The 14,782-nt window shown below is 35.9% G+C and overlaps 1 protein-coding gene across 1 annotated transcript in view; it reads right to left on the bottom strand.

Moving 5' to 3' along the window:
- CFAP47 (cilia and flagella associated protein 47) overlaps positions 1–14,782 on the bottom strand; it is a 521,025-nt gene that overhangs the window by 163,610 nt on the left and 342,633 nt on the right. Inside the window, exon 50 of the mRNA XM_032330937.1 lies at positions 5,043–5,177. Within this exon, the coding sequence (XP_032186828.1) occupies positions 5,043–5,177 (135 nt within the window). The remainder of the gene's footprint in view (positions 1–5,042; positions 5,178–14,782) is intronic.

Genomic DNA, 14,782 nt, shown 5'->3' with positions numbered 1-14,782 from the left:
GAAATGACCACCCAACCACAACCTTGAAGAAACAGGTGACTTGGCACCAGTTAATCAGTCTTTAAGTTTACCCAATCCTGACCAATCAGACGAGATCGGGCGCGTTCAGGGTGAAGGACCCCAAATTCCAAGCCCTTTACCCTTGATTTCTGCACTAAAACACTCACTTGCAAGTCATCAAAAATTCAGGATTTTGAACCTTACTTCCCTGTTCTCTGGGGTGGTGCCACACCGTAAATAGCTATCTTTCTTCAGTGCAAAAGCTCAGGTTTTTTTTTTTTTTTTTAATTGGCTTGCTGCACATTGGACAGATGAACTATTGTTAGGTACAGTTATACCACTATGGAAAACAGTATGGACAATCCTCCAAAATTTTAAAATAAAATTTCCATGCCCACATTTGGGTATTTATCTGAAGAAAATAAAAATATTTACTTGGAAAAGATGTATCCACCCCACGTTTATTAGAGCATTATTTATAATAGCCAAGATACAGAAACAACCTAAGTGTTCATCATGGGATGAATGGATAAAGAAGTTGTGAAATATATATATATAGAATCGATTATTATTCAGCCACTTAAAAAAACAAAAACAAAAACAAAAACAAAAAAAAAGGAAAATCCTATCATTTACAACAAGGACATACCTTGAAGGCATTATGCTAAAGTGAAATAAATCAGAAAGTGAAAGAAAAACACTATATGACCTCACTTAAGTGTGGTATCTTTAAGAAAACTCAGAAAAGAGATTAGACTTGTGGTTATCAAAGGTAGAACAAGAGAGAGAGGTAGAAAGGGAGAAAGGTCGTCAAAATATACAAACTTTCAGTTATAAGAGAAATAAGGACTATAATGTAATTACAACATCATGACTATAGCGAACACTGCTGTATGATATATAGGACAGTTGTTGAGAGTGTAAATCCTAAGAGTTCTTATCATAAGGAAATTTTTTTCCCTTTCTTTTCTTTTTACTGGATCTATATGAGATGATAAAACTAGCAGGACTTACTGTGGTAATCTTTTCACAATATATGTAAAGCAAACCATCATGTTGTGTACCTTAAACTTACACAGTAATGTATGTCAACTATTTTTCAATAAGAATGGAAAAAAAAACTTTTGTGCAAGTAATACATATTCAAAACTATTTTAAATAAAATTATAAAGCTAACATATTTAAGTGTCAATTATTCAAAAAAATAGATCACATAAGGAAAATTCTTATAGAAAAATATATGTGCAGATCTCTGATTATTTTATTCAAACTAATTTCTTAGAATGAAATAACTGGATCAAAGGGGATAAAAAATCTTAAAAGTTTTAGGGGTGCTGGGCTGGCTCAGTTGGTAGAGCATGTGAATCTCAATCTCAGGGTATAAGTTCGAACCTGACATTGGGCATAGAGATTACTTAAAAATAAAATCTAAAAAGAAAAGAGTTTTAAGCATATTAAATTAAGCATTTAAGGAAACGGTCTCAAATAACCATTATAATGCATAAGGTTGTCTCTTTCAATATAATCCTCATCAAAACTGAGTGTTAACTAATATTTTTCAAATTTTTCAATTTGTAAAAGGTTAAAAAAATCTTTAGTTGTCTTCATTTCTTTTTCCCCCCAGCTTTGTTGAAGTACAACTATTAAAAATTATATATATTTAAGGTACAACTTGATTTGATACAGTATGCATTATAAAATACTCACTACAATTAAGCTAATTAACACATCCATCATCTCACATAATTACGGATTTTTGGTGGGGGTGGTGAAGACACTTAAGATCTACCTTCTAAGGAAATCTCAAGTACAACCTACTGTATTATTAACTATAATCATGTTGTTGTACATTAATTAGTTCTCCAAAATTTATTCATTTTACCTAACTAAAACTTCCCTAACTGAAAAGAGATACACTGCTGAGCAGTCAGTAGGAAGAAGTTCCATGTTCTTATAGGAGATGGAAAGGTTAATCCTGTATGATATAAGAAAACCACTTTGAAGAACTGGGGATACTTGTAATATTATTAGATGCATTTTTCCTAGCTTTTAATCTATCTTGAAACCTGTCATTACATCATGCACATTTTCTTATTAGGTATCACCACTCCCTTTTATTCCATTAACATGATACCTTAATATTCTGATTTTCTTTCAGACGTTTACCTGGCTTTCCTTCATGGTTCGTCTGCCTTAGATTTCGATGGGGTTTTCACTTAGCATAATCCATCTGCAACAGTCATTTACTCTTTGAGCTCACCTGCATTTCAACTAAAGAAACACTAAAGCTTTACAACCTGCTTTTACTTTTTCATCTGGCCTCAGCTCCAAATGTTCAATTGATGACTGCATATCGCTACATAAATGTCTTGCTGTCACCTCAAAATCAGCAAGCACAAAACTGTGTCAAGTATTATAATCTCCCAGACTTTTTATTTCTTCTTGTTGATAGTTCAACAACTAAACTACTCCATCGTATTGCTGTCTCCTCATCTGTTTTGCGTGGACAAGTGGACTGATGGGCCTTGAACTGACAGTAACCCCTCTATAGAGTGCACACACTAGATAACAAGTCTTTACAGTCACAAGTCAGTGTGAATTTCTGGTATGACTCCCCAAACACTCTTGTGATAAGCTCTCTCCTCTGCCTCCCAGGACTTCCCCTTGTGCAGCCCTTAGATGAGACCCCCTTGATGCTTACCAAAACCCTATTCTTTTTGGTTTGAATTAACCTATCTGGTCTCAGCCCAGGAACCCCAAATCATTCTTCCTGACAACTGTAATTAAGGCATGTGCTCAGGTCCTTCTTCCCCCTGTGCACCCTTGCCTTGACTTGTCCATGTGGCCTCTCAAGGAGTGAAGTAATCCTTCAGGACCTCAAACTAGAGTAATAAACTCTAGTTCACTTTCCCTTGTGGTCTTTTGTTGAACCTTGACACACCATCTGACACCCCAAGGGTCTACTTAACAAATGTCATTTTAACAAAGTCCCAACACTTCTAAATTAATACCTTGATATTTTTCTATTCACCAAGATACAAACAAACTTTGTTCATTTTTAGAATCAATCCTCTCTTTCCAACTCCTCTCTTAAAAGAGTCATCTAGGGGAGTCTGGGTGGTTCAGTTGGTTAAGCATCTGCCTTTGGCTCAGGTCATGATCCCAGGGTCCTGGGATTGAGCCCTGCATCGGGCTCCCTGCTCTGTGGGGAGTCTGCTTCTCCCTCTCCCACTCCCCCTGCTTGTGTTCCCTCTTTCACTGTGACTCTCTGTCAAATAAATAAATAAAATATTTAAAAAAAAAAAAAAGAGAGAGGAAGAGAGAGAGAGAGAGTCATCTAATTCTGGTCTCTGAAATATTTTCCTTTTTTAATGGTATCTCTATCCCCATGCCACCATAAAAATACATTGTTCTCTTCACTTCAAAGCCAGTTTGCTGTCCTAGTGTACTGCCTAGCTGGCCCCGACTGCTGTTCCCTTTCCAAACCATTTTGAATAGTGTATAAATAAACACTCTTAATCCATGTATTCTGTGATGGTTAATTTTATGTGTCAACTTGGCTGGACCACAGTGGACCCCCCCCACAGTGGACCCCCCCACAGTGGAGTCTGAGTGAAGCAGATTGCCTGCATAATGTGGGTACACGTCCTGCAATCAGTTGGAGGCCCTAAGAGTAAATACTGATGTTATCTGAAGAAGAAGCAATTCTTACTCAAGACTTAAAGAGAAGCTGCCTCAGCTTGCAACCTGCCTGCCCTGCTTCAGGAATTTAGGCCCAAGATCACAACAGCAGCTCTTACCTAATTTTCTGCACTGATTGCTTGACCTACAGATTTTCAACTTGCCAGTCCCCACAATAATGTCAGCTATTTAAAAAAAAAAAATTTCAACATCTCAGGACACCTGGGTGGCTCAGTTGGTTAAGTGTCTGCCTTTGGCTCAGGTCATGATCCCAGGATCCTGGGATCAAGGCCCACATGGGCCCTCTGCTCAGCGGGGAGCCTGCTTCTCCCTCTGCCTCTGCCTGCTGTTCTCCCTGCATATGCACGTGCACATGGACTCTCTCTGTCAAATAAATAAAATCTTTTTAAAAAAAATTTCAACATCTGTCTCTCCATCTTTCTTTCTTTCTCGATTTATATTACATTATATTATGGTAGTGTCTGTTTTACTGAAGAATCCTGACTAAACACAAAATCATTCAATAAAGATTTCTTCTTTGATATACCTCATTGTCTCCACAGCTTTGCTTCAGTTGACCCACTGTTCTCTAATGGCCTCTTAAGATGTCCCTGCTACGCACACATAAGAGAATTCAATCACTCATTTTCTAGGAAATCTGCCCCGTGCCTTCCAGTTCTCCATTATTGCTATTTCCTTTGAATTTCTACTAAAAAGATATGTTTAACAACATTCAAATAAAGCTTTAAAACATAGGAAGGAAAAAAATAGCACTGGCTTTCTTCAGCATATGAGGAAGATTGTTATCATCTACTATGCTGAAGAAAAGCACATTATCTTGTTAAAATTATATACTCATTAGGGCGCCTGGGTGGCTCAGTCAGTTAAGTGTCTGCCTTTGGCTCAGGTCATGATCCCAGGGTCCTGGGATCGGGTCCCACATCCGGCTCCTTGCTCCACAGAGAGACTGCTTCTTCCTCTCCCTCTGCCCCTCCCCATGCCTCTCATGCTCTCTCTGTCTCTTACTCAAATAAATAAATAAAATCTTTTAAAAAATTACATATCATTAACATTTTATCAGAAATACACTGCAATTTTTTGTTGAATAACAAGTATATGTAAAGTTTTTCACTTATGAAAGAGTAGACAGCCTTCAAGCTGAAGTATTATAATTTATTAATGTTAAAACTGTACAAATCCATAAAGTAAATACATAAAGTTAATCCTGAAATAATACAATAAAATTCTTACAGATATATGCAACACTCACTTGTACATACATTATGAATGTAAAATATTTATCCATTTAAAAGTGAATGATTGAAAAGTGATCATGAAACTTTCCTTAATCATCAATTTACCTGAGTCTTCCTCATTAATCTGGTGGAATAGTTCCGATAATGATTTCTGAAAGGAGGGTACTCGACCTCGATCTTGATCTGAATCTTCCTGAGAGTCATCATCTTGTCTGTGTTTAACAGAAAATGAAATTGCACCTAGAACATATAAGTCCAAGATGCCAAATTAACCAAGGATTGTTTTTCTAAAATGAAAGGTCAGTTTTTAGGTACTAAAGATGCTTTAGCTTGAAACTAATAAAAATAAAGCCAAATACAATCCTAGGCCTTAATATCACATTTAAACCTGATGTTGGTACAGAACAATTTAACACAGAGTTCATTAATATTTGTTTTAAGTATAAGAGATAATCAGTTTTTAATTAAAATGAGCAGTGTAATACCTGGTTTCACAAATGGGGATGTCCATCACCAGCTATGTGCCTCGGTTTGCACAGATATGAAACAGAGGTGACACTGGTAGCAGCTGGTGACATCACATATTACGAAGTGTCCCTGGTATTACACTGGCTCCCTCTGAGTATCTGGGAGTGTTCCTAATAGTTCACCAGCTACTCACCACTCTCAGAGGAGTGAGAAGGATAGGCCCCAGACTGTGACTGAGAGGGGTGGAAGCAGGTCAGACTGTTTCAGGATCTACAGTCGGATTGAGGTTGGCAGGCGTGACCACAGAACATGGATGGACGTGTCTCCCTCTGAGTCCCTGGGCAGGCAGGACTGCTTCTAGACTGTAGCTATGAGGGGCTAAAAAACTGGATTGTGGGGGGCTGATCCCAGATATAAGCACAGATCATAGTCAATGGGCACACTTCTGGGGCATAGCATGTCTCCCAAGATGATTGTTCCCAGACCATGACTGGGAGTGGCTGGCCAAGTTACAGGACCATTTCAGGATCTGCAGTTGAACTAAACTGGAGGGCGTGCCTCAGGTGCACAGAACAGTGTGTCTTCCCCAAGGTGCTAGATGGGCAGGAACCATGGCTGAGATGGCCTGAAGCTGGGCCATGAGCCACTTCAGGGTCCACAAATGGGACTAAATTCCATGGGCTTGTTACACAGGACATGGACAGTCAATGATTCCTGCCAGCTCCTTATCATAAAGTGCTGGCGGCAGCACTCAAGCCCAATGGGATGATAACTGAGTCCACAGGGGGACAGGGCTGTTTCTCAATCTGTAACCAGGGCCACGGTTGGTAAATCCACCACATGAGCAACAAGCCTGCCTTTTCAAAATGGCCCTCCTCAGTCTTGGATTCCATTGGGGTTTCATAATATCCCACGAAGATCCCACAACTCCCCCAAAGGCACTTGTGCTGTGGATGGTTTTCAAGTTACTATTGCTGAATACAGGTGGTGGATTTCCTATATTGCCATCTTGCGGATGTCACTCCTATCTTATCATTTTTAATTTCTTTGTTTTGAAATATCATAAAGTCACTTAAGTTTCAGGTTAAATTTCCTATCCTATTATAAACACAGTTTTCTTATTTTACATAGGAGTTTACAAACACATTATAAAAAGACAGGGTACATAGTGGAAAGAACACAGGCTTTGGACGGAACGCAAACTCAAACACTTGTTCTGCCACTACTAATTTAGCCTTTAACATGTTATTTACCTCATCTGTAAAATGGTGCTAGCTGTTTTGAAGATTAATGATTGTGGTTTATGTTAATGTAGGACTTACTATATGACAGACATTGTTCTAGGTGATTTACATGTATTAATATGTAGGATATATATATATATATGTGCGTGTGTGTGTATATATATATATATATATAGTTATATTATATTAACTTATTGAGGAATTGTCATACTGGTTTCCACAGTGGCTGCAACAGTTTGCATTCCCACCAACAATGCATGACTGTCCCTTTTTCTCCACATCCTTGCCAACACTTGTTGTTTCTTGCCTTTTGATTTCAAGCATTCTGACAGGTATGAGGTGATATCGATTATAGTTTTGATTTGTATTCCGTCATGATGAGTGAGAGTAAATATCTTTTCATGTGTCTGCTGACTAACTGAATGTCTTCTTTGAGAAGTATCTGTTCATGTATTCTGCCCACTTTTCAAATGGATTATTTATTTTGGGGGTATTGACAATGCTTAGTTCTTTATATATTTTGGATACCAACCCTTTATTGGATATGTCACTGTTTTTGGTGCAACTGTAAATTAGATTGTTTTCTTAGTTTCTTTCTGCTGCTTCATTATTAGTACATAGAAATGCAACACATTTCTCTATGTTGATCTTGTATCTTGCAACTTTATTGATTTCACTTATCAGTCCTAGTAGTTTTTTGGTGGTCTTTGGGGTTTTCTATATAGAGTATCATGTGATCTGCAAATAGTGAGAGTTCTACTTCTTCTTCATCAGTTTGGACACCTTTCATTTCTTTATGTTGTCTGATTGCTGTGGTTAGGACTTCTAGTACTATATTGAAGAAAAGAAGTAAGAGTAGATATTCTTGCATTGTTCCTGACCTTAGCATAAAATCTCTGTTTTTCACCATCAAGTATGATGTATTATTTTCATTTTAAATAAGGGAAACGGACACAAGCAAGTTCAGCAACTTGCCCAAGGTCAATCAGCTCATAATAATACAGCTGGAATATAAAAACATGCATTCTGCTTCAAAGTTCATACTATTTTTTACTTAATTAATAAATTTAATTTTTTGAAAAGTTTTAGGTTTACAAAAAAATGAGTGTAAAGTACAGAGTTCCTATATATCCGCCTTGTTGCAGGTATCATAAGCATCCTGCATTATTGTAATACATTACTTGCAATTGATAAGCCAATAATGATACACCATTACTAACGAAATTCCATCACTTACATTTCGGCTAACTTTTTCTATTGTACATTCTATGTCTTTGGCAAATATGTAATTTCATGTGTCTACCACTACACTATCATGCAGAATAGTTTCACTGACCTATAAATCCCCTGTACCCCATTCATTCATCCCTTCCTCCCAACCTCTAAAGAAATGGCAATCACTGATCTTTTACCTCTTCCAAAATGTCATATAGTTGGAATCATACAGCATGTGGTCTTTTCAGATTGACTTCTTTCACTTAGCAATATACATTTAAGCTTCCTTAATGTATGTGGCTTGATAGGCCATTTTTTAAAAAGATTTACAAATTTATTTCAGAGAGAGAGGAGGGGGGCAGAGGGAGAGGGAGAGACAATCTTAAGCAGACACTGTGCTGAGTATAGAGCCCAATGTGGGGCTTGATCCCATGACCCTGAGACCTGAGGTGAAGTCAAGAGTTGGACACTTAACCAACTGCACCACTCAGACACCCCAGGCCATTTATTTTTATCAATGAAAAATATCCCATTGTATGGATATACCACTGTTTATCCATTCACCTATTTTAGGACATCTACAATTTGTACAATTTGGCAACTATGAATAAAGCTGTTATAAACATTCATGAGCAGAATTTTGGATGGACAAAATTTTTGAACTCATTTGGGTAAATATGAAGGTATATTACTGCTATATCATGTTATGAGTATGTTTAGTTTTGTCAGATACTGCCAAACTATTTTCAAAATGGTTGTGACATTCTATCATTTTGTATTCCCACCATCAAAGAATGAAATTTCCTATTGTTCCACATCAGCACTTGGTGTTTTCAAGTCTTTTGAATTTAGCCATCCTAATTGGCAGGTAGTAGTATCTTATTTTAATTTGCAGTTCCCTAGAGACATGATTTATACACTTATTTGCTATCAGAATATTTTCCTTGGTGATGTGTCTCTTCAGCTCTTTTGACAATTTTTAGAATTGGGTTGTTTGTTATCCTATTGTTGAGTTTTAAGATTTTCCTTTTTTTTAAAGTTTTTATTTAAATTCCAGTTAGTTAACATACAGTGTAATATTAGTTTCAGGTGTACAATATGGTGATTCCACACTTCCATACAACACCTGCTGCTTATCATACCAAGAGCTCTCCTTAATACCATCACCTATTTAATCTATCCCCCTGCTCACCTCCCTTCTGGTAACCACCAGTTTGTTTTCTATAGTTAAGAGTCTGTTTCTTCGTTTGTCTCATTTTCTCTTTTTCCCTTTGCTCACTTGTTTTCTTTCTTAAATTCTACTTATGAGTGAAATCATATGGTATTTTTCTTTCTCTGACTTGTTTCACCTAGCATAATACTCTCTAGTTCCACCTATGTCATCGCTAATGGCAAGATTTCATTTTTTTATGCCTGAGTAATATTCCACGCTATAAACACACATCTTCCTTATCCATTCATCAGTTGATGGACACTTAGTCTGTTTCCATAATTTGGCTATTGTAGAAAATTCTGCTATAGATATCAGGGTGCATTTATCCCTTTGAATTCCTACTTTGAGATTAAAATATATATATAGATATAGATATAGATATATACACATATACATATATACACATATATGTATATATATATGTGGTTTTTAAAAAATTAATATTTTATTTATTTATTTGACACAGAGGGAGAGTGAGTGAGAGAGCACAAGTGAGGGGAGGGGCAGAAGGAGAGGGAGAAGCAGGCTCCCTGCTGAGCAAGTGTGACATGGGGCTCGGTCCTAGGATCCAGGGATCATGACCCAAGCCCAAGGCAGACACCCAACCAACTGAGCCACCCAGGCGCCCCTAAAATATATTTTGGATACCCATTCATGTATTAGATGTTCAAAAGTTCATGAGGGGTGCCTGGGTGGCTCAGGGGGCTAAAGGCTCTGCCTTCAGCTCAGGTCATAATCCCAGGGTCCTAGGATCGAGCCCTGCATCCGGCTCTCTGCTCAGCAGGGATCCTGCTTCCTAATCTCTCTATGCCTGCCTCTCTACCTACTTGTGATCTCTGTCAAATAAATAAATAAAATCTTAAAAAAAAAAGTTTATAAGAGAGAGATAAAGACACTCTATGTTGATAAAGATTCAATTCACCAAAACAACAAAAACTCTTAAGCTCATACATACAAAGACTAGATTGGTGGTTGCCAGAGGTGGTGGACGTAATGTACAGCATGGCAATTATAGTTGATAATACTGTATTACATATTTAAAAGTTGCTAAGAGAGCAGATCTTAAGTTTTCATCACAAGATAAAAGAATTTTGTAGCTATGTATAGTGGCAGATATTAACTAGACTTACATGATGATTACTTGCAATATATACAAAGCATCAAATAAAAAATTCAATTCAGCAAGATTATATAAAAATTGTAGATATATACACACCTAAAAACAGAGGCCAACAATATTTGAAACAAAAACTGACAGAACTGGAAGAAGAAATAAACAAGTCTACAATAAGAGCTAGAACCTTCAATACCTCAGTTTCATTAATGGAGAGAACTGGACAGAAGACAAATAAAGAAAGACTGTGGGGGTGCCTGGGTGGCTCAGTCATTAAGTGTCTCCTTTGGCTCAGGTCATAATCACTGGGTCCTGGGATCAAGCCCTGCATCAGGCTCCCTGCACACAGGAAGCCTACTTTTCCCTCTCCACTCCCCCTGCTTGTGTTCCCTCTCTCACTGTGTCTCTGTCAAATAAATAAAATGTTAAAAAAAAAAAAATAGAGACTGTGAACACCTCTGTAAAACCACTAGACTTAATTGGATTATATAGAACATTCCACCCAACAATAGTAGAATACACATTCTTCTTAAATCGACATGGAACACAGTCCAGGACAAATTACATGTGAAGTCACAAAACATATCTTAATAAATGTTAAACGATTTAAATCATACAAAGCATCTTTTCTCATCACAATGAAATGAAAGTACAAATCAACAATGGAAAAAAAGATGGACGCAAATTTGAAGACTAAACAACAAAGTCTTAACCAATATTTCAAAGAAGAAATCACAATGGATTGTCTATCTCTCTGATTTTTTCCCATTCGGTTTTCCCTCTCTTCCCCTGTGGTCCTCGGTATTATTCCTTATGTTCCACATATGAATAAAATCAGAGAGGGAGACAAATTACAAGAAACTCTGGACTCTGGGAGCTGGATGATGGGCATTAAGGAAGGCACATGTGGTGATGAGTACTGGGCGTTATAGCCAACTAATGAATCAATGAACACAACATCAAAACCTAAAGATGTAGGGGCGCCTGGGTGGCTCAATGGGTTGAAGCCTCTGCCTTCGGCTCGGGTCATGATCTCAGGGTCCTGGGAGGGAGTCCTGCATCCCTCTCTCTGCTCGGCAGGGAGCCTGCTTCTCCGCCCCCCTCTGCCTGCCTCTCTGCCTACTTGTGATCTCTGTCGGTTAAATAAATAAATAAAATCTTAAAAAAAAAAAAACAACAACAAACCAACAAACTAATGATGTACTCTATGTTGGCTAATTGAACATAATAAAAAAATTATAAGGCCCTACAAAACCTAAAGTATATACTGTTTTGTTCTTTGTAGCAAAGTTTGAAAAAAAGTCACAAAGGAAATTAGAAAATATCAGACAATTGAAAAGGAAAACACAGTACACAAAATTGATGTGATGCAATGAGAGCAGCACTAAGAGGACAATTCATAGTAGCAAAAGCATACATTAAAAAGAATAGTCTAAAATCAACAACCTGTGGTGTTTGGGTGGCTCAGCAGATTAAGCATCTGACTCTTGATTTCAGTTCAGGTCTTGATCTCAGGGTTGTGAGTTCAAGCTCCACAAAAAAAATTTAAATAAGTAAATAATAAAACCAGTAACTTCATTGCACACTGCTATGAAACTAGAAAAAGAAGAGCAAACTGGATCTAAAGCTAGCAGAAGGAAGAAATAATAAAGATCAGAATGTAGATAAATAAAAGAGAGAAGAGAGAAACAATAGAGAAAATAAAAGTATTGGTTGGCTCTTTGAAAAGATTACCACAACTGGCAGAGCTTAAAAGTAGTTAAGAAAAAGGGAATGAAGAGTCAAATTAATAAAATCAGAAATAAAGTGGGGACAATACATTGTTTTCACCAAAATAAAAAAGCATTATAAGAGAATACTATGAACAATTATATGCCCCCCAAATTGGATAACTTAGATGAAATGGCCAATTTTCTAGAAATACACAATCTACTAAAACTGCTCATGAATAAGAGATAAGCTGAATAGACATAAAACTAGTAAGGAGATTATATCAGTAATCAAACACTTACTACAAAGAAAAGCCCAGGAAAAGATGGCTTCACTGTTGAATTCTATCAAATATTTAAAGAAGAATTAATATTTTTTTTTCTTAAACACTTAAAAATTGAAGAGGATGGAAAACAACTTAACTCATTCTAGGAGGCCAGCAATACCCTGATACAAAAGCAGACAAAGATAGGACAAGAAAAGAAAACTAAAATCCAATATTGTTGATGAACATTGATATAAAACTTTTTAACAAAATACTAGCAAATCAAATTCAGTAACATATGAAAAAGATTATATAGATAGCATTGTCAAGTGGGATTCATTCCAAGAATGAATGGATGAATGGATGAAGGGTGGGGTTCAATATACACAAATCAATTAGTGTAATATACCACATAAACAGAACAGAAAAAAACAACCATGACCATCTTGATTGGTGGATAAAAAGTATTTGGCAAAATTCAACAACATTTCATGATAAAAATAAATTAGGGACAGAATTTCCTCAAATAGCCACATACAAAAACCACAGCTAATATTATATTGAGTGGTAAAGACTAAAATCTTTTCCTTTAAGATCAGAAACAAGAGAAGGATGTTGGTTTAGTCACTTCTATTCAACATAATACTAGAATTTCTAGCCGGAGCAATTATGCAAGAAAAAGTAGTAAAAGTATCCAAAGGGAAAAGGAAGAAACAAAATTACGTTTGCAGATGACACAATCTCATTAACCTAAATGACTGCACACATAAAAAATGTTAGACCTAATAAATGCATTCAGTAGATGTGCAGGATACAAAATCAACAAACAAAAGCAATTAAGTTTCTATATACTAGCAATGAACAATTTGAAAAGGAAACTTTTAAGAAAAACAATTCAGTTAGATAAAAACCATTATTTGGATAAGCCTACATTATGTTAAACAATATGTTTGTGCTGATTAATAAGGAAACCTAATCAATATTTCAAATATTATGAAATACTCTCGAGAATTAAAAGCACATCCTCCATTCTTCCTCATTTTAGCCTATTTATATACTTGGCATATTTTTTCTTCCTTCAACATACCCATCTAAACATTATTACAGTTTTATTCTCCCTTAACAAAAAGAAATTGAACAATCATTTGTAAAACAATTCAAAAGCCCTACATGAGTACAACAAGACCGTATATATCAGCATGAGAAATTAAGTATCTCAAAAATTAGAAATAAATGAAGATAATGATGGAATTATATAGGTCTATTTAGCAGCTTATGTTTTAATTGAAAGAATACTTTATAGAGCACTGGGTGTTGTACATACACAATGAATCTTGGAACACTGCATCAAAAACTAATGATGTATTTTATGGAGACTAACATAACACAATAAAAAAAGGAAAGAATACTTTAAAACAATGTATCTTAAAATTATGCCACAAATTTATACTCAATGTTTTTCCCAGTAAAAAAACCTTTTTCTTGGCAATTTAATTTCAATTTTATTTCTAAACAATTACATTTTTAAAATTGCATCTTTATTTTTGGTTATGAATTAGCTATGTTAGAAGAGATGAGCAGTCAAATTCTTATAAGCTTATTACAAAGAGTAATATTAGACTCAGCAACTGACTATATTGGCAATGAACCTTTGAACTAAATGCAGTAAATAATGATTATGAAAATATGTGTTTCAAAAGATGATAACATTTTTCCACACTATGCACGTGTGATTACTTTGCCTCCTATATTCCTCTGTTTGGGCTAAGGCCAACCAATCCAAAGGGAAACAAAAGTAAATAAAAAGTTGTTTGTTGGTACTCCAGTTTATCAGAGTGATAGGAAAAATGTAAGACTGTTTTGGAAAAACTAGGTATAACAGAAGTAATAGTGGTGTACAAAGCAACTCTCTAAGGTACATCATCACTACTTAATGGAGGCTTTCAGTTTGTCTGAAATGAATGTTACTAAAAAAAATCTTATAGGAATTGTAATTACAGCTATTATATTTTCAATAGCTCAAGCTTTTATTTTGACAAATGGATTTTTTTCTCTGCTAAACAGTCTACATTTGACTTCTTCAAAATGCATTTCTAACAGTAAGAACAAACATTTCCTAGTATATAGTTTGCTTTCCATTAGGCATAGTTTTTCTCTAATTTTATACTAGCTTGTAAAATGTCAATATCAGACTCAAGTTTAAAGCCTGAGCGATGTAATTTTATATCAATGGTTAATCTTTTGAAAATAATGTAAAACCATTTATTGAATGCTTACTCTGTGTTGGGCATATGCTGAATGCCTCTCATTTGTTATCTACTGAACCCCTTCAATAAACATAAAAATTAATTCCTCATTAGACTCTTTTTAAAGCTGAGCAACCTGGACTGCACAGAAGGTTGGCTAACTCATTCCACGTTACACAGTTAGTAGGTGACAAAGGCATATACATTTGCCTGACATAGAATGGGGAAAATGGTACATTATGTCTAAATATCACTGAATATACCATAGAATAAAAGGGCTTTTGAATAGAAAGGTAGCAAAATAACTCACATACTCAAGAAACGTTTATTCTGACCTAAAGCAATAGGTTTCAGATAATGTTCACTGATT

Source organism: Mustela erminea, chromosome X (assembly GCF_009829155.1).
Source record: "Mustela erminea isolate mMusErm1 chromosome X, mMusErm1.Pri, whole genome shotgun sequence".
NCBI classification, from domain to species: Eukaryota; Metazoa; Chordata; class Mammalia; order Carnivora; family Mustelidae; genus Mustela; species Mustela erminea.
Note: the sequence above shows the minus strand (reverse complement) of the source record. Positions and strands in the feature narration are given on the sequence as shown.